Raw genomic sequence first — 20,443 nt, forward strand, 5'->3', positions numbered from 1 at the left:
ATGTGGTTTAAACTCAGCCACGTTAGAAAACACACTTTAGCTGGTAAAGTTTGAGCTGCTTCAAAATCCTTCACATTTAGAGAGCTTTAATAATTGAATTTGGTGTTCACAGAAGGCATGTTAGTGTCCTGCAGCAAAGGCAGCAGCTCTTGTCTATTCTGATATTGCATTTGTTTGCCTGAATTTAGGTATGCTAAAGAATTTTTGGTGCTGAACCACAAACTGTGCAGTGTCATGCTTAACACAAGGCATGTTCATCCATTCACAATAATATTGGGAGTTGAAAATCAGTCTGGAGCCATGGCTGTGAGCAGATATCCACCTTTTTCTCTGGTGGTCATGCTGAGTGTAAAAAGCTGTCCTAGTACATGGGATGTTGCTTTTGTTTCAGGGCTTTTGTGCTGGTAGTTGGCACGAGTAAATATTGTTTCATGGCTCAGCAGGTCTCCACATGTCATTTTTCCACTGTTTATCCCATTGGAGAGTGTAGTTGTGGGATACAGCAATACTGTGATGGACTGGCAAAGGAAGACTGAGAGAAAAGTGCTGGTTCAGTCAAGGATGAAAGGCAGGGTTTGGAGTTCTTATTTCAGTGCAGGTTTTTACAGTCACTACACTGCTTTTGGTGTTGGGCCTCCCCTGGGGGAACTGATGGTCTCCCAGTCCCTGGCTGATGACTGTGGAGAACAAAGCCAGTATTAAACTGCCTTTTGTTTCTAAAACTGTAGTTTTGGTAGGAGACAATGGTGGCTGAGAGGTCACGATGTTCTTTTGCAGGTTGAGCTGGGATTTTTATTTCAGACTAATTCAGGTCTGCCTGCTTTGTTCTGACAGGAGCCCCATAGCAGCCTGAGATCATAACAGTGATCCAGCTTTTCCACTGAAATATCTCATTTTCAGATGCAGGAAGAGATAAGAAGGAGGCAGGGAGGGAGGGAAGTACTATTGAGAAAAATCACTTTGATACAGAACAAGCGCTCAAATACAGGTGTCTTCAGTATATTTTCATGGTGCATTAACTGTCTTTCCTTGGCTCTGTGTACGTGCTCAGTCGTTATCAAGACATTTCTGTGGAACTTTCCAGCCTAATAATATGCAATAATTAACCTTTGCAAGGTACTGCAACGTGATAGGTCCTGATTCAGCAAAGCAGGGAAGTGTCTGTGTGTGTACACCTAGGTTTGCCTGTTTCATTCAGTCGGGCCTTTGTGATCTTTGGATCTAAAGCAATTTCTAGCCCTGTAAACAACAATACTGTAGCTTCATTGTCTGACATTTACAGCAGAAAAACAAAAACTGAGCAGCTTGAGAGTCAGCATGACTAGAAAGATGCAGTAATTCAAGCTGTTAAGATTTATGGTTATTGCCAGTAGAGGATATTAAAGTAATTCACTGACATGATATACAAGACTTGTGATAATTCCCCTCAAAAGTAAAAATTGAAGGGCAAGAGAAGAAGGGATTCTTTATGTGTTCCATTAGAAATGAAAAGTTCAGTATTCTGATTTTCTTTTTCCTTGGCACTTATTCTTGTAGCTTTTGATAAACCCTTTCCAGCTGCTAACTCCCCTGGTGCTGCTCATTCTTTCAAACAGCCAGAAGGTGATGTCTGTTAGAGCTGTGTTAAACAAAAGCCCTGGTTTTCTTGGAAGTAACTTTTTCAATATTAGGCTCCCTCCTAAATCCCTTAGTGCTTTGCCAGTAATTATAACTAAGCCTGAAAGGCTGTGCAGAAATTTTTATAATTGTGAGCTGGGTTTTGTTGTTTTGCTTTTGGTTTTTGGGTTTTTTTTTTTTAATGGGGTTTTTGTTGTTTTGGGGTTTTGTCTTTTTGTGGGTGGGTTAATTATTAATATCTTTTGAAGCAAAATATTTTAGCCTCCCAGGCACCTTTCTATAGACAATGAAAGTAGCAAGCTCAAGTAGCCTTGAGAATTGCTACTTTTATTGTTAATTTAATTGTGTAATTGCAGAATCTGCCAGCTGGAGTGTTTCAGAGCAGTCAATAGAATGCCTTGGTCCACGTGGGGATCTTGGGATACAATTGCTGTGCCTTCCTGAGCTGAGTGCAGGAACCTGCGCTCTAACTGAGAAGTTAAGGACATCCTCCCCAGGTTTCAGGCTCTGAGAGAGCACTTTGCTAACCAGTTTTATTTTGAGCAGCGCCCTCACTGCTTGTGCTGCTGGCTGGGAGCAGGAATATGTCCTGTGCCGAGGGCCAGCCTGCCGTGACCGTGACGCGGTGTCACATCTCTGTCCCTCTGCTGTCAGCGACTGGGCCAAACAGGACCTGACACGAGGTGACCACAGGCTACAGCAAGCTTAAAAGGAAGCTCCCAGGACCCTCCAAGGACCTCAGGCAGGGGACTGGTGCTTTGCCACCAGGCTCAGCAGGTGCCCACACGGCTGCTGGGGACACGTGCGGTGCCCGTGGCAGGAGCTGCCTTTCACGACCAGCTCCTTTCAGTGCACACCCCTCCAGCTGCCACACACAACCATGGCTTCAGAGGAGGCCTCCTTCAGATTCAGCTGAATTGTGACCCTGGAAATGTCGTGATTTCCACTGTTAGTTGGGAGGAGAAGGAGGAAAAGCTGTCACTTGGTCTCTGATTTAAACAGCAGACTGGTCAGGAGTGACAAAGAGCATCAGTAATTGCTCCTCCAGCCATTTTTGTAGGTACCACGTGTAAGTCTCTGTGTGTACCATTTCTAGAAGGAAACTCTCATTGCACTACAGTAAATATGGGGTTTTGAGAGCTCCTTTTTCAGTATTCATTGTTACAGGCTGGAGAGGAGCCTTTACAGATCACTTCAAAGGGAAAGCTGAGATCAGCTGGTCTTGGCTCTCTGATATGCTCCAGATTTTAATGTTTTAGGGTTATTCACAGGGGGTTCTTGGCAGGTGGTCCTAGACTTTGAATTTCATCTCTCCAGTTGGTTTTATGCTGACTTTTTTTTTTTTTTTTGACCTTGCTGGTCATGTTAAGAAGTCTGTATTTTGAAAAGGGAGAAGAGAATTAAGATTTTGTAGGACAAGGTCTCACAACCTTATTTTTTTACTGCTTTTTGAACTGTTTTGATAGCTTGGCCATCCTTTAATCTGAGTTTTTCTTTGGCCCATGTAGAGATAGGGGCTGTAGAAGCTGTGTTTGAGGTACATGACTGTGAGTCATCATTCTGCTGAAGCATCAAGGCTCTGGGCAGCCCAGGGAGCCCTGTCAGAGAGTCAGACTCCAGGCACTCCTAGGAACAGGAAGTTATTTGGCCAACCCTAAACTAACAATATCTGTAAGATGAGGTCCATGTGTTCAGTTCATGATTACATTTAAGCTACTGCTCCGGCTCTTACCACTGTGGGCTATTATTCTGTGCAGGAAAAATTCCTTGTCGTCATTTGGCATCTGATCCAATGTTCACATAAGTCAGCAGAAAGTTTCATTCTGCTGATGCCAATGGAATTTCAATCCAGTGCTGTTTCTGGTACTGATTAACTCATCCTGGTTGTCAAAGATAGTAGTTTCTTTAGATGGCAAAGGGTATATCATTAACTGGAAACGAATGGCACACCTGAGTTTAAAGTAACTGTCACAGCTACCATTATTTAGCCTGAGTTAATACAACTGAAATTCGGTAACCTTGTGTGAACTGCTACATAATCCAAGGGAAATGGTCAGCAACCTGCAACACCACCTAGAGACACACACACGTGTCTGTGGGTTCAGATGGGGTCCACCTGAAGGCACTGAGGGAGCTGGTGGAAGTACCCACTGAGCACTTTAATTGACTGTCATGAGAAGTGTGCTTGTTTCGAAAGCTGGAGGATTTTTCACATAGTCCTAAGAAATAAAGCTTAATGGGATTTTTCCTGTTTCATGCCTGTGTGCTTTTATTTTTTTTTAAAGTCAGGGCACGTGTGGGATGCCCACATTTACTAACCGCTGATGTTCATTCTAGATGGGATACACTCCTTTGCACGTTGGCTGCCACTACGGAAACATAAAAATCGTGAACTTCCTTCTGCAGCATTCTGCAAAAGTCAACGCCAAAACGAAGGTGAGTGTCGCAGCTGTCCCCGTGGGGGCTGCCCTGCTGTGTGTGCTGTGCCCAGCTCAGCCTGTGCTCTCTCCTTGTGCCTGCAGAACGGGTACACGCCGCTGCACCAGGCGGCGCAGCAGGGGCACACCCACATCATCAATGTCCTGCTCCAGCACGGCGCCGCGCCCAACGAGCTCACTGTGGTAAGTGCTGGCCTGCAAAATGGCTCTGGTGGGACAGGAAAAGAGCAGAGGAAGCCTGTTTCCATCAGCCCCACATCCTCTGTACCATCATCTCTCCCAGAACGAGAGCGACACACATCTGAAAACCTCTTCATTTTCATTCCATTTCATCCCACTTATATATCCTACTACCCAAATATTTATTTCCATCAGAAAATGTAAACATTTTTTATTTTACGTTCTTCTGTAATTAACCAGCAGTTCTGACACTTCCCCTTGCTAACGTTCAACTTTCAATTGCTAGAATGGAAACACTGCCCTCGCCATTGCTAAGCGACTTGGCTACATTTCAGTTGTTGACACGCTGAAGGTGGTGACAGAAGAGACCATGACTACAATTGTAAGTACAGCTCACTTCAGTAGGGAATGGAAGAATTTTTTCCAAAGCCAGACTATAACTAAAATTTCTTTATTTATGTGACTATCGAGATTCCAGTCACCTATTTCCTTTTAGCAGTATAAACTCGATATTAAGTGCAACATGAGCTGTCTATTTTTAAGGCAGCAGACACTGTGGGGATGTGCACAGAAAGAGCACCAACTGAGCAGAAAATGGCCAGTGTAAAGAACTGGTCACAACTGCACTGTTTCTCCACACAATGTTTGTCCACCCATCTTGTTGTTTAGGGAACAATTTTTCAGCTGAAAAGATGCTCCTACAGGCTTGTGTAAACAGAAGCTGCTTGAGAGCATTTCCCAACAATCTGATGCTTAATGGCTTGAATTTGACCTAAGAGAATCCATTCCAATATGAAAAAAAAAGTTGGAATTTACTTAAAAGCTCCTCATGGTGTGGTTTCTGGCCCCTTCCATAGGATGGTGAAAGGCTGCATTCTGGAAGCAGCCACAGCCAGCCCTTGCAACCCCGAACACCCATTCCCTGATGTGGATGTGAGCTCCAGCTTTTCTGTCCTGCCTCTCAGGAAGCATCAGCCAGGAGACATTGAAGGAACTAGCAGTGGTCAAACATTACCTGCTGTCAGAAACATTCACAGAATCCAGAATATTTTTCAGAAGAATCTTTTGTTCACTCATGTTTTGCCAAATTGCTCTCTGAGGAAGTTTTGTGAGGCAAGGTACCTCCATGCATTGCCGCAGTAATAAAGCCCAAATTGGGTCTGAAGAACATAAATTCAGAATATTGGCTTTCAGCAGCTATTTTTTCTTTTCCTTATTAAAAAGATAAAATGCACATGTATGTGTTTTTAGACATATCAGTGGTGGAAAAGAGTTGCTTTGTGTGTTCCATGTTTTTTGTCATGGGCCCTTTGTGTGGTCTCTCTGTGCAAGCAGGTGGTTGCAATATGATGAGCTTTTGGGATGACAGGCAGGGTTTAGTTCTGTTACTGCATGCACCTTTTCTTCCTATGACTTTCCTGGCTGTGGTTGTCAGTAGTTTACAGAAAATCCACCACAAAAAAGACAAATTTCAGAACAAGACATAAAGGAATATGCTAGAAAGTAATGCTGATTTTTTTCCTTACACATTTTCTCCATGTTTTCTCAGGGATAAATTTCCCTTTAGGAAGAATCCAAAACATTTTCCACACAGAAAAATTTGATGGAAAATATTATACAGGACAGCAAAACTTGAATGACTACCTACTATTCAATTAGGTAGCTGCAGGAAAACCACATATTTATGCTAAAATCTCAGTATCACAAGGCTGTTCTTGGCTTTTAAAACCAAGAAGCTGGGAATGTTTGTGCTGCATAAAATGACTGACCATTTATCTTCTGTAGATGAAGAGTAGAGAGATGGTGGGTCAGGCTCTGAATTGTGCTGGAGGAAATGTTAGATGCTGAAAGACCTATACAACCTCAAATATCTACTCTCAAGAGAAGCCCAGAAATAATTTCCATTAAAATCAGAATATGTTACTTATCAGTGTGTAATTTTGAGACCTTGGAAGTCTAGACATGAAATCTGATTTACAACTGAGGGTCTTAAAAAATCATTTTGACTGCTGAAACTTTTATTTTGAGGCTTGTGGCTAAACAACTCCCAAAGCTAAATTCAAAGGAGCTCTTCTGCCTATATCAAGTGATGGCAGCAGCCTAAAATTCATGAAATGCCAAGTGGGTATTCATAAGGCCAGAGAAAAACTGAAATATTTTAAAATAAGTGAAAATGGAAAGGCTCTTTTGCCCTCCTGAACGTCTTAATGACTTCTTATTTGCATATGAAGCATGAGAAGTAACGGTGGTTAAAAAAATACCATCTAAAACCCCATAAAGATGGGAGTGGGTTTTTGTTTGGGGTTGGTTGTTTGTTTTTTTGGGGTTTTTTTTCTTTTTTTGGTGAGGCTTTTATTCTTGTTTGTGGGTTTTTTTGTGTGTGTGTGGTTTTCTGTTTTGGTTTTTTTTTTTGTTTTGTTTTGGTTTTTTTGTTGTTTTGTTTTGTTTTTTGGTTTTTTTGGGTTTTTTTTTTGTGGTGTTGTTCTGTTTTGGTTTTTTGTTTTGAATTCCACTGCACTCATGAATGGTATCTCTGCAGAAGTTCTGGTCTGACCCAGACCTCTACCAGTGGTTGTTGTGCTGGAGAAGTGAAAAGTGCATGTGTATGTGTATGACATTCTTGGGATACAGGTATTCTAGGAACAGATTTTAGGTGCATTCAGAAATTTTTTTTTCCTGCTTTTGTTTTTCTTTATATTGGTCTTTGAATCTGAATCAATATAAACATTGGGATAAAAACCAAGCAACCACTTCTGAGTGTCTTTCATGCACAAAGCCCTTCAGGGGTATCATTTAACCTGCATGTGGTTACAATTGTTCTTTTTTGTGGGAAAAACACACAATTCATGCTGAGGCACCTCTGAAAGAAATTCACATAGGTTCAGCCACTCCCAAATTGCAGAATTCTTCTGATGTCAAAGGAGAAATACTTCCCTCAGAAAGTTTGGTTTTATTAGAGATGACATACTCCTTGCTCAAAATTTAGATGATTTCCTAGAGTTCTTATTAAGCCCCCTAAAATAAAGGTCATTTCAGTATATGTGATTCTTCTTTTGATATCATCATCTAAGCTTTCTGCTCGTGCCTTTTTTCTATGACAATATGAACATAGTTTAAAAACCAAATATTTCCTGTTTCTGCAGTCTTTTTAATTTATAGTCCAATGTGTTTTTAAAATAGAAAGTGAATGAGAAGCTAAAAATTGTCTTGTTTTTCTAACTGCAGATAAAAATATTATCTTGCATTTTAATTTCAAAAATAACTGGAATTTTAAGAAAAATTATGCTTTCACTATAAAATTACTCTTTTTCTATTACAGACTGTTACAGAAAAGCACAAAATGAATGTACCAGAAACCATGAATGAAGTTCTTGATATGTCTGATGATGAAGGTATTAAAAATTTAAATTTTTTTTTCACTCTTTGTGGTTGTAAGAAATGTCTGTTTAAAAAACCCAAGACTAACACACATTATTAGTTGGATATGGTCATTGCACATCTGTTATTGTTGTACATTGATTTTTGTTGACACATCAATAGTATGTGCTTTTCTTTAATTGTTTTGTTTATTTAAATCATGCAGTTCGTAAAGCCAATGCCCCTGAAATACTCAGTGATGCTGAATATTTGTCAGATGTTGAAGAAGGTATTTGTGCATTTTTGTATTGCACTGATATTTAACTTAATCCTCTTCCTTTTATTTCATCTGTCTGAAAACTAATCCTTTCAGATAATTTTCTTATTATCCCACTAACAATAAATTCTGCTTTACAATTAAGAGCGCTTTCAAAAATTCTTTGAGCTATTGCTGATAATCCTCTAACTTTTTTTCTGAATTTCTTACAATTTTTTGATTAAATATACCTTCACTTTCCTGGAGTAATAATTTTTCTGATGCTTTTATAAAGTGAATAAATGTTTTATTGTTTTAACTGAAAAATGAAATACTGGACAAGAGGGTAAAATATCAAACACTGTGGAAGAAATAGCTGATAGTTGAAGTCAATGGCAGAAAGAACAAAGTTCTTGGTTTTTTTAAAAACAAATGACTGTGTTCAGTTTTCTTGTTTTTCTTTAGTCAATCTCTCTTTCTTCATCCCTATTGATGTATTTACTTCTAATTTTCATAGCATTCAAGCAGCAAGGTGTAAAAGATATTTCAGCTCTTTGTGCGCAGCTCTTGTTTAATTCATGCGTTGAGGCTTTTGGTTTGTTCCCCATCTGTCATTGTGCAGTTCCAAATGGATCATGTTCTTACCATACATACCTGTTTCCCAAATAGCTCTCCTAGGCCATTGTCCTGCTCAAAATGTTGCATTGTTTCAGCTGACAGGAACACTGATGCATAATAGTGTGAGTGAACAGGGCAGGGACTTGCTGTGTCCCACTGCACAGGAGGTACAGACCAGAAACACCCTGTGGGGAGCCTGGGTGCTGGAGCTAAAGATGTCAGTTGTAAGGTTTGGGATCCTTTCTAAAGCAAAATCTGTGGAGGTTTTTTCTAGTCACTAACTCTCAGTTATAACAAAGACCAAACCAACAATTAGGAATGCAGGTAGTACAATTGGTTCCTTGCATGTTGCAGACTGTAATCTGCACCCGTGTTGTTGCCAGGGGAGCTGAGAGAGTCATTTATACATAAACAGTCCTGCTCTGCATCCTTGTGTCTAAACTGGAGAGAGAGATTTGATGGATGGACAGCTCTGTGGCTAAGGAATTGGCTGGATGGGGCACTCAGAGTTGTGTTCAAAGGCTCAGTGTCCAAAGGGGGGACCAGTGATTTGTGCCATTCCTCAGGGGTTGGTATTGGAGCTGGTGCCATTTCAGTTTTGTTGGGAATGTGGACAGTGGGATCAGTGCACCCTCTGCAGGTTTGCTGGTGACACCCAGCTGTGTGGTGTGGTTGACATGCTGGAGGGAAGGGATGCCACCCACAGGGACCTGGGCAGGCTGGAGAGGTGGGACCGTGTGAAACTCATGATGCTTAGCAAGGCCAGGTGCAAGGTCCTGCATCCAGATCGGGGCAATCCCAAGCATAAATACAGGCTGGGTGGAGAAGGGATTGGGACTGATGGTGAAAGAGAAGCTCAGCTTGAGGCTGTTGGTGAAAGAGAAGCTCAACATGACCTGGCAATGTGCACTTGCAGCCCAGGAATGTCCAGCTGTGTCCTGGGCTGCATGCAAAGCACTATGGGCAGCTCTCCCCACCTGGAGTGCTGCATCCAGCTCTGGGTTCCCAGCATGAGAAGGACATGGAACTGTTGCAGCAAGTCCAGAAGAGGCCACAAAGACGATCAGAGGGCTGGAGCACCTCTCCTGTGAAGCCAGGCTGAGGGACTTGTTCATCCTGGAGAAGGTTCAAGGGAGACCTTAGAGCACCTTCCAGTACCTAAATGAGACCTACAGGAAAGTTTGAGAGGGACTTTTTACAAGGGCATGTTGTGACAGGACAAAGGGAATGGATTTAAGCTGAAAGAGGGTAGGTTTATATTCAAAATTAAAAAGAAATTCTTCATTATGAGGATGGTGAGGAGCTATAGCAGGTTTCCCAGCGAAGATGTGGGTGCTCCTGGTTCAAGGCCAGGCTGGATGTGGCTTTGAGCAACCTGGTCTAGTGGAAGGTGTCCCTGCCCATGGCAGCCGAGTTAGAACATGATCTTTAAGGTGCCTTACAACCCGTTCTATGACACTGAGATGACAGGGTCTTTTTCAAACCCAGCACTGAAAGGGAGCTCACAAATCAGATAACAGGTGTTTTGGGAGGCTTGTGATGAATTGCAGGCTTTGAGGTGATAACCACTGGCCTGTGTCTCTTCCCTGACATGCAGATCTGTAGACAACTCGGTGACGCCCATCCCTGCAGCCCCTCAGTGTTAGTGGGGTATTTATATACAGTGCATCCACTCACACCAGTCGAAACAAATCTGTTCAAGATGGTAAGGCACTCTGACAAATCTCAGAGCCAGGGAGCTGATTTCCAAGTGAGAGAAAGGCACAAATTTAGCAAACAAATCCAAGCTCTCCCTGGCTTGGCTGGTGTTCATATCATCAGCCAAAACTCTTCAGTGAGACAGACTTGTTGAATGGCTTCTCAATGAGCCACAACCCTCAAGGTTTCTCTCATAAGAGAAATTGAAGACTTGGAAAGTAGAGATTCAGAGCTCGGGGACAAATGTCAGGAAACCATTTCCTTGTGTTTTATGTCTTGCTGTGCCCACTAAATAAGTATTTACATGGGAATTGTGTAATTTGTCTTCCCTGCTGAGGACAGTTTGGTTTGGAGTCAAACTGGTTGAGAAGAGAGCTTTTTTTTATTCTTTTTCCTAGACCGTTCTGGCAAGTCTGCCCAACTGAGGTTAAGTGTTGGGAAACTGCTACACCGCAAAAAAGAAATGGTATTTTTTTGAAAGATGTGAACATGATTTTGTGAGGAAAAGAAATGAGGGCTCACCTTCATACACAGCAGAGAAGAGCAATTGTAATGCACACTGAGCGTGTGCTGTGCTTTTATTTTTGACGGGATTGCAAACCTTACAAATGTAAACCTGAGACTGGGAGAACTGGGTCTTTCCTCTCACCGTCTCCAGCTGTGAGCTGGCTCCTGTGCAGCTGGGGGTCCCAGCCCTGTGCCCGTGCCATGGGGCTGGTGGGGAGCAGGGCTCAGCCGTGGTAAAGCTCAACTCCAGCTGTCTGCAGGAGGCCTGGGAGGAATCCCCTCCTCTGCAGCCGTGCTCATCCTCTCAGCATCCCTCTGGGCAGCTGTAGGAGCTTTAATCTGGTGCAGGGAGCTGGAGCCCTGCTGTGCCTGCCACAACCTTGCCATGAGCCCTGTCACTACAGCCCCCCTGAAGCTGCTGCTGCTGTCCCAGAGGGGAAGGGACAGCAAGCCAAGGGAGCTGATGCCAAGAGGAGAGAGACTGTGAGCAGTGAAGGGCAAAAAAAGGATTCAATCCATAAACCCGATCAGGTGTGGAGAGTTTAGACATTGTCCAAAACCAGTTATTCTTGAGCTTTGAATTTATTTAATTTTTATGTGGCCTTCAGTAGATAAAAAACTTTCAGGTGTAAACCAGGACACAGTTTTAAACCCATTTAATGGAGATGCCTGCCTCAGTAAGAATAAGTATCATGCTAATCAATCCCTGGAAGATTAGACAGATGTCCTAACAGAACATGAATGCACACTGCCTGATCCCTGAGTAGGTGCTAAGATACAACACTTTAAGTGCATTTAAGACAGGTCAGAACATCACCATGCATGAAAATCTGTTATTGGTCCTTTTGGGAGGGGTTGATTTATTATATTTTTAAGCTCACTTTTCAGAGTTTCTTTGGCTCCATAAAATTTCACAGGTTCATAAAAGTTTCAGTGGTTTGGTACTGGCTTGTCTCCATACTTTGTGAAACCAAAACCTTGGCTACAACTTGAAACATCCTCCTTTTCCCTGTGGCTCTCCCTCTTCTGCCATCAAGGCAGCTCTGGACAGGCTGTGATGAAGGAGTGGCAAAATCCTCAGGTATCTTTAGCAGAGCCAAATGACAAATGCTCATCTGGATCCCAGCCTATGATTAAATTTTGTCTGGGACTTTTCCCAAGCCACATGATGCCTTCTCTCCTGCTGCCAGAGAGCCTGTATTTCTCACTGGCCTCTAAAAAGAACACCTACCCTGCGCTCCTGCAATTCCCAGCTGTAGGAGACATGCTGGGGGACCAGAAAAACAGGGAAAACTTGGGATGAGAAAGATGGTAAGAGGTAAGAAAAATATTCTTGGGGAGAAAAGACTAAAAGCAGTAGAACCTTCTATCCCAGAAAATAAAAGCAAACAAACTGTGTGAGGGATAGGCTGGAACATAAAATGGGTGGCAAAGTGAGCAGCAGTGCTTGCTGCTCTCCAGAAGTTTAAAAATATGGGGCATCAGTGAAACCACAAGAGGCAGATCCAGCTTGAAAGGGCTGCTCCTCCTGCAGGAGGTAGTTGACTTTTATGACTCCTTGCAAGGGTCCTTGGTGTGGGGAGCATAAAAAATTTACACGAGTTCAAAGTGTAGCTGGAAGAATTTAAAGAGGAAAAAAAAAAAATGTGTTCACGACTGTACAAACCTCTTTCAGGTTTATAAAACGTGCTCAAGTCAGTGCCAGGTAGAAAAATGTCCTGGAGTACTTCTGCTGGTCCATGTTCCCATGCTCTGCTGTGAAATGTGGCTGCTGTCTGAGACAGGGTGCACTAGAGCTGATGGGCCTTGCTTTGACCTACTGCCGCTCTTTTTCCCTGGACTTTGAGCTGCTTCCTCTGCTTGTGATAGCTGTGTTTACCCACTGCTAGCAGGGACATCACCTTTCTTCAACATGTAGCCTGTTAGGAAGGGAAGGATGGCAAGGCAGCAAAGCAGTGCGGTATCTGTTGGTGTTTTTTCATCGGTGCCTCATTGTTGGGCATTTCTCTGTTGTTTGTGTTCAGTTTTGTCTTCATTCTTCCCTGGGACCGTGTCCGCAGGAATTCCGTGCGCTGTGAGCAAACACGGTGCTCAGTGTTACCTGAAGCGCAGAGGATTAAGCTGCAGCACCTAATTAAACAGTGTGGGATTGCTGAAACGTGCACCACCCATTCTGCTCCAGCCTCCCACGATCACAAAACAATGTGTGGAATTCTTTGAAATTACCACTCCTAGATGCAGCTTTTCCTTTGATGAGAGCGTTTCATCAGAGTCATCCTGCCCCGGCTGGATTAGCAGGATAACATCTGATGTGTTTTACAGCTCGACTGAATGGGGTTTTTTTAGTCATTCTCCTTGCCTTTGACAAAAGATGCTCTTAAAGAAAATGCCTCCTCGGCGGTGGCGTGGCGCTTGTCTTCAGGTATTGCAAAGGCAGGACTTTCCAAATTTAGCGGCTCAGTTGGTAGTTGCTGAAAGTTGCCCGGGATCTCTCGCCCTCCCCGGGCCGCTTCCTCGGCTCCCAGGCTTCGGTGCTGCTTCCTCCCAGGACAGCAGCCCCCGACCCCGAGGGAGGGGGTGTGCCGAGGGTGGGCTCCCCGGAGGCGGCGGTCCCGGCCGGGGAGGGCGGGCGGAGGCAGCGCCTTCCCGCAGCCCCGCGCTCCCCGCGCAGCCCCGGCGTCAAGTTACAGAAAAACTACACCCTCGCAGCACCCCTATTTACATACAAATAACTGGAGTGCCTGCATTTATGTCACCATTCAAGAGGCTTGCCAAGGGAGGCTGTAATCCAATCAGCAGAAGCTTTAAAGGGATGTCTGCGGAGTGATTAAAAAGGGATTTTTAATTTTTTTTTTAAACTTACTACTTCTCGTTTTGTTTCATATCTGCAAAGAACTTTGATCTGAGTTGAGAGGACAAAGATGCACATGTCCTAAAATACATACGAAGAGATCAAGATGTTAAGAAGATCTCAGTTGTTGTGTGGAAAGCGAATATGACCCACAGGGATTAGTTTGCTTGTGCTGGTTTGGAGATTAAGTCTAAATCACTGCTTAAGGACTAATAGGACTAATAGGAATTCTTGGAAACACCAGGGGAAAAAATCTTATAGACCAGGCTGGTGAAAATGGCTTTCCAAAACAGTAAGACTTTTTAAAGTTTCACTTGATGTATGATGTTTCTGTTTCGGGTTTTTGAATGCTTTCTGGTGTATTGTGAATATTTTGGCTTTTAAACTGCTGCTTAAAATACCGGTTGTTGCTGGGCTGGAGGAGAAAGTTGGTCTGTTTGTTTGCCGTTAGCAAAGCAGTAGCTGAGGGGTATTTTTAGACTTGATTGTTAGTTTAAAACCAGAGCTCGCCTGTGGTTTCCTGAGTTTAGTGAATGGAAACTACTCTAAACTCCTTGAATGAAAGCGGGAAACGTGAGTCTGGGCTTGGGAGTCACTTACCTTCGGGATCGCGCTGTTGTTAAACTTCTCTGTTGTGCACTTTAAACGCAGCACACCTACAACAAGGCGGGAGAGTGACTATGGGCGAGCCATGAGTTTGCGGGGAGCGCGCTCTGCTCCGTGCTCTGGAGGGAACGGGGCGGGGGCCGGGGGGACCCAGCAACCGCAAAAAGCATATTTTGGACTTGCTCTGTCAATGCAGGAATGTAGGTTTGCATGATGTAATGGCATGCAAATGCTCCCCGCCGGGCAGCTGCTCCGTTAACCCTTTGTGGCGTCTGCCCGCCTCTCCCAACATGTAACTTTCCTTCCTCTTGGGGTTTTTTTGGATAAAACGGCTAAGGATGTCCTTCCGTGCGGGTGGCGTGTCCCACGTGTGCCGGCGGTGCCCGGGCTTTGTTGGGCACCGCGGGGATGGGGCAGCACTGCCTTCGGAAACCAGCCTGGCACCATTAAAAAATAATAATAAAAAAACTTTTTTAAAAGTCCCGTCTTACATTCAATCTTCCAGAAGGCATTGAGAAATACCCAAGGTGGAAGGCGGGCCTCTTCCTCCCCTCCTCAGCCTCCATTCAAGCTTGCTGCGCTTTTCAGGGCCGGTGGGCAAACAAGCTGGCTCTCACAGCCGGGGGTTGGTTCGGTTTTGTCGATTGGTTTGTTGCTTTGTTGGGGTTTTTTTTCCCCTCACACAGAACGATCCAGCTTTGTCAGCTCGGGATTTTTTCTTTTTTCCGTAAGGAAAGCAAAAGTGAGCGCAGTGATGCAAAGTACAGAGGAACTCTTTAGCTTGCTGAGACGATTGGGCAAAAGTCATCCCTCGTATAACTTTATTGGGCTTACGTCAAGGTGGAATTTTGCTTCTTTCATTTGTCCCCCAATAAAATTATTTTCTCAGGCACACTCAGAGGGTGGATAATTAACATCCAGCGTGGAAAGAGCCTTAGGGAAAGTGGGGGTGACTGGATTGATTCCTTATTGGCGAGCAGGGAAGGGCGTTATGACTTACTAAGCGCACAAACATCTGCCCTACGTGTAGCTCTGATTCCAGCCTGGCTTTTGTACCGGCAGGTGAGGATGCAATGACAGGCGATACAGACAAATACCTCGGACCCCAGGATCTGAAAGAGCTGGGAGATGATTCTCTGCCTGCTGAAGGATACATGGGCTTCAGCCTGGGAGCCCGCTCCGCCAGGTACTGTGTTTGCTGCTTCTCGTGTTCGTGTGCCACCACAGGAACGAGTTCTTACAAACCAAGCGAGCTCTTCCACACAGCACTGCAGTCTGCTTTGAAGTGGAGTAGAGGGGGTGTGCATCCTTTGAAGCATCTGTTCATTGCAGTTTTATTTCATATTCTTTATTCATGTTGGCTTCGTATGGCAGTGATACACAAAACTTAGCTATTCACTTTTTCTGGTCTCTGTTCGTGCTCTGAACATCTCCAGGGTATCTCTTTGCTAGCGGTCTGCAGCTGCTCTAGAAACTGAGCTGGAGCAGCCAGCAAAGCCTGGTTCCTTTTGACTACTACTGGCCAGACTGATGCTCACAGCAGAGGGCTCCTTAATGGGTGTGTTTTGCTGAAGAATGTAAATGCCAGAAAAACTGAATGACAAGTCATTTGCTGTTTGGTGCTTTTATTTCTTTAAAGGTGCTAGTGAGTAATCCAACTGAGAAAGACAACATTAAAAAAAAAAAAAATGGCAGGTTTCCCCTAAATTTGTTGGAGGATTTACTTTGACAGGGAATGGATTACATGTTACTAAAAACAGGCCAAAGTTCCTGTGAACCTGATAAAACGTTGTAAAATTAATGTGTTGTCTGACTAATGTTAATTTCAATGCAGGTATTTCCAGATCAACATTTTACATTTTATTTTTGAATGTTGCTAAAGCCTTCAATGTGTGTTGCTCAAAACAGTTAAAACTGTGTGAGCAGAGATTGCTTCCATAGTGGTGGATTTGCAGTGTAGTTACTGACAGTTGAATTGTACTGAAGCTAATAATTAAACCTCATAAGCTGGAGCCCTGAGGGCTTTTTCCTATGCTGTAGTTTAAAGATCTGTTTTAAAAAGTGAGTTCATTGTCTAACAGCAAATGGCAACTCCCATAAGGTAAAGCTGAGATGTCTACCCTTCAGTCTTGTTTCTTATGGCTGTATTAGAAATGCAAGCATGCAGGGGAAATTTGCTATTCAGTAGTCCCCAGCCCTGTTGTGCTTGATTTACAATTTTTAGGGAAGTTAATAAGTATTTATGAGATAATACATTCATGAGAAATGCCAAGATGCTTTAAATAGTCCATTAGCCAGAAAATCAGCAAATTAGATCTGAAGGGAGAATCTCGTGTCACAGTAAACTGAATTAACAAAGCTGACATGCTGCTTTCCAGTCTGGTGTGAGCAGGGTGGTCACACAGCCCTGCCAGTGTGATCAGGGCTGGAGCAGGGCACTGGGGATGCAGAGGGATCCTGCTCTGAGTGCAGAGCCCCACACTGATTTACCTGACACCTTTCACTCCTCAGAGCTCTCTTCTTGCACAGAGTGCTCCCTGAGCAGGTGGGAGAGCAGATTCCACGGTCACCATCTGTTAGGGAGATCTGAGGTTCAACCCCATGTTATCTTTTCTTTGAGAGGAATCTAATATTCCCATGCTTCTGGTTTTAGCAGTGCCATTACTATTTGTTGCTGCGTAGCTCATTTTTTGCGTTGCCCATGTTATGCTCAGAGGAGACAAATACAGTGGTTTTTTTTCTGTGAAGTATTTAATTTAGCAAAAAAAAAAAAAGTATTCTGTGGATGTATCTCACTGCTGATTCTGAGTGTAACATTAAGAAATGAACACATTAAATATATAAGCCATCCAGCCATAACATCTTGCTTTTCCTGTCTGATTCTTTGCTTTCTATTTCTCCTGTTTCTTTTCCAATGTAAATTGCTTTAGTCCAAAAGTCAGGTAAGAAGGCATGGCATCGTGTTACATCTCTCTCATCTTTCTGCTGCTGCCATTGCTCATCTTCATTTTATTTAGCATTGGAAAGTGACATGCTTTTATTTTGGGGAGCAGGGGGTTCAGCCCTAGAAAATATCCCTCTCTTATAACAAATATAACTTAAATTCTTTATGCCCTTTATCATGTAAAAGTCTGCTTAACATATGCCTACAGTGTGTAATTAAGATCCCTGTTCTGCTTCCAGCACAAGAAGGAAACGTGTGCTAAGGGATTAGAGAAATTCAATTAGCAACTACTAAATGCATGAAACACGTTGTAGAGTTCTGAGTGTGAAAAGTGTTGCTAGTTCAAAAGTGTAATATGTTGGTGGATGTTGCTTTGTATTAATTCACGTTTTTTACTACTTTATTTTTTGTCACGTAGCAAGCATGTCTAGGCCTGCAGCATGTTTTTAGCACATACCATAATGTACCTTCCAGGGTTAAATGTAAAACACTCCTACGTTGGTTTAATTGCAACATGTTAGGAGTGATCATAGTTTTTTCTGAAGAGTTTAACATGCGCAAAATAATTCCCAAACATCGTAATCTGTACTTAGTTGTCATTAAGCAAATTTATTTCTCCTTTCATTTCAAACTTATTACCCTTTCCTTTCTAACTAGAGGGATAACTACGGTGTTTGTAACAATGTCAGAAGTGGTTCAGCCACAAAGAGTGACATCACATAAAACTTGCTCTTGGTTAAACCTGCTTCAGCAGCCTGAGCTCTGTGGGCAGGCACTGTGACCTACCCACAGCTCCCCTGGGACCTGCCCTGTGGGTCGCCTTCAGGGTTAGGGCATGGAGATATTTATCAAAGTTCATCTAAATACTTGAATACACCTTTCTAGATTTATTCTAAAGCCACAACATTACTGCCAAAGCAGTAAGCATCTGCTGAGATTTTGCTTATGCATATTGTAGGGAAGGGAATATTTAACTCTAGTCAAATACTTTTTATTCCATTTTCCTCCTTGTATTTATTTCACAGATGATGTTTGTTTTGCCATTTGATGCTATCCCTGGAAGTTGCATGTATTAATTTTTTTGTTTTTATTTTCTGTTCACCTCATTGTCACCCGCACTTTCTATGATAAATGGTAAATACAACAGCCTCCGCTCCTTCAGTTCGGATAGGTCCTACACGCTGAACAGGAGCTCCTATGCCCGGGACAGCATGATGATTGAGGAGCTGCTGGTGCCCACAAAGGACCAGGTACGTGCTGTGTCTCTGCCACCAGGCAGCTGCTCTTCACATTGGCAGGGCATTGCAGTGTGGAGGCCTCAGCTGTGCTTCCAGAGACTCTGGCTGCTCTCTTAGCTGGTGAGAAGGGGCAAGAAAGGAGCTGCCAGCGAGAGATGGTGGGGTTACCATTTTCTGGGTTTGATCCTGCGAGGGGCAGGCGGTGGGGTTCCAACCCAAAAGAGTCTTTAAGGGACCAGTTATATCTCTGAGTGTGGGGCTGGTTACTGGCTGAGATCAGTGAGGCTCCTGTTACGTGTGTCTTTAGAGTGCTTTGATAAGCTGGGAGCAACGAGTTTTACACTAAGCAACCTTTGTGCTGCACAGACTGGGAATTACTTCGCCTGCTCTGTCCACATGGAGGGGACTCCAACTGCTGTCCTTGTTTTTTCACTCCTGGGAAGAATTTGGCCTTGTAAAGATTAAGCTATTATAGACTCTTCAGTTTATATATCTTCCAAACACTTGTGCAGTGACTAATGCTACAAAAGCAGCATCTTTTGACCTGATGATAGCGTGGGAAAGTCTTTCCAAAAGCTGGGGGTGATTGAGTACAGTATGCTTTGTTTGTGAGTTCCCCAGCATTTTCCTTGGGGGACTTGCTTCAGATTTCCAAATCTAAGTGAATTACTCAAGAGTTTCTTGATACACAGAAGCCAAAGACCTGCTAGGAAGCTGGATAAAAATTAATGTAAAAATCCTTACTTGGGAAGGACTGTGGAGTGGAACTGTTGTTTGTGCCCTGGAAGAGCATCAGGTGGATTGTAATGAAACAGAGCTTTTCTGCTGCTCTTTTCACAGAGCATTCCTGCACTGGGGGGTTATTGATCTCAGAGGATATTTTCATGGGGAAAAGGGTTCACAGAGCAGGACTTGTACATTTTAAACCTTGATTGTATTAGTCTGTAAATTCTGTTGTGGGATAAGCCATCCAGTTTTACTACAGCTTTTACACACAGTTATGGTAGTATTATGAGAATGGCAGAAATTGGATTCTGTTTAGCAACAGAATGTTTATTATTAAATTGTTATTTTAAAGTGAAATGCTGTAAACCTTCAATAACCTTAATTTGCAACAGCCATCTAAGGAGAGTTTCCAAAGCTTGCATAGCAGTGATTTTGTGGTTTTGCTTGGTTTGAAGTCATAAAACAAAATCTGCAACTACTGGCACTGGAATTCCTAGGTCAGGGCTGAGCATCTAAAGCTGCTTTGATGACTTCTAATACTAAGACTTCATTAAATGTTCTTGGTATGATGTAACTTTCAGAGCAGAGGAAGACTCTTCAGTCTAAGAATATATTGCATTGTTTTATGATGCTGGCTATGTTTGTGATTCCCATTGAAGTAGATGGCATGGATTGAGCAGCTAGGGTACGCATAACAAGGCTTAAAACCAGCTCTGTGCTTAACAACTCTCAAAGAATGTAGTACTGGGAAAAAATACCAGTACTGCCTTGAGAGATTGGTAAAGCCATGACTCTGTGCAAAACAAATATGAAAACAACAAACTATCTTCATGAGAAAGAGAAACCAGCTAAAACTTTCTGCCATGACTTCTCCAAACCTCCATGTCTTGACAAAAAGGTATCCATCCTCTGGAATTCCTGTGGTTTTCTGCCCAGCCCTAGCTTTTGGCTGAAGCAGGAGAAGTGCATTTGGGGAGGTGGAGAATATCCCTGCCCCCCTTCCTCATCCCTCTGCACATTAATGGGCTCCTAGATAATCTCTGCTATGGCAGTAGAGAGCAAGGGGACAAAAGCACCAATTTGTGTTCCACCAATGGGATTCACAGGAACAAAGATCTTTGTGGTTTGAAACCAATATTCTAAAAGTCTGCCTGGGAAGTGAGAGGAGTTCAGGCTATTTTGGGAGTCACACTGCTTTGAGGCAGACTGATCCATTGCCTGTCTGTATATGCCATTTCCTCTCCTTTTGTACAGCTCAGACCTGTCTGGAGTTCATGGCAGCAGCAAAGTCAATTATTGGGAATTAATTTTATCACAAACACCAGTATGTAAAAGAGTAAGGAACATTTGCCAACCTCTTGGTCTGGTTAAGATAGCAGATCCCATCACCTTTCCCCAGGATCCCTG

The 20,443-nt window shown here is 43.2% G+C and overlaps 1 protein-coding gene across 4 annotated transcripts in view; it reads left to right on the top strand.

Annotated features, from left to right (window-relative positions):
- The window catches only part of ANK3 (ankyrin 3), a 289,144-nt gene that overhangs the window by 202,436 nt on the left and 66,265 nt on the right, over nucleotides 1-20,443 (top strand). For 2 of the 4 annotated variants that reach the window (XM_041475697.1, XM_041475680.1), the window contains exons 19-26: nucleotides 3,955-4,053; nucleotides 4,140-4,238; nucleotides 4,522-4,617; nucleotides 7,555-7,627; nucleotides 7,819-7,881; nucleotides 15,191-15,314; nucleotides 17,059-17,070; nucleotides 18,220-18,322. In XM_041475697.1, the coding sequence (XP_041331631.1) occupies nucleotides 3,955-4,053; nucleotides 4,140-4,238; nucleotides 4,522-4,617; nucleotides 7,555-7,627; nucleotides 7,819-7,881; nucleotides 15,191-15,314; nucleotides 17,059-17,070; nucleotides 18,220-18,322 (669 nt within the window). The remainder of the gene's footprint in view (nucleotides 1-3,954; nucleotides 4,054-4,139; nucleotides 4,239-4,521; nucleotides 4,618-7,554; nucleotides 7,628-7,818; nucleotides 7,882-15,190; nucleotides 15,315-17,058; nucleotides 17,071-18,219; nucleotides 18,323-20,443) is intronic. The other 2 variants (XM_041475687.1, XM_041475670.1) reach the window with 2 other exon arrangements.

This window comes from Pyrgilauda ruficollis, unplaced genomic scaffold, assembly GCF_017590135.1.
Source record: "Pyrgilauda ruficollis isolate IOZ18807 unplaced genomic scaffold, ASM1759013v1 scaffold11, whole genome shotgun sequence".
NCBI lineage: Eukaryota > Metazoa > Chordata > Aves > Passeriformes > Passeridae > Pyrgilauda > Pyrgilauda ruficollis.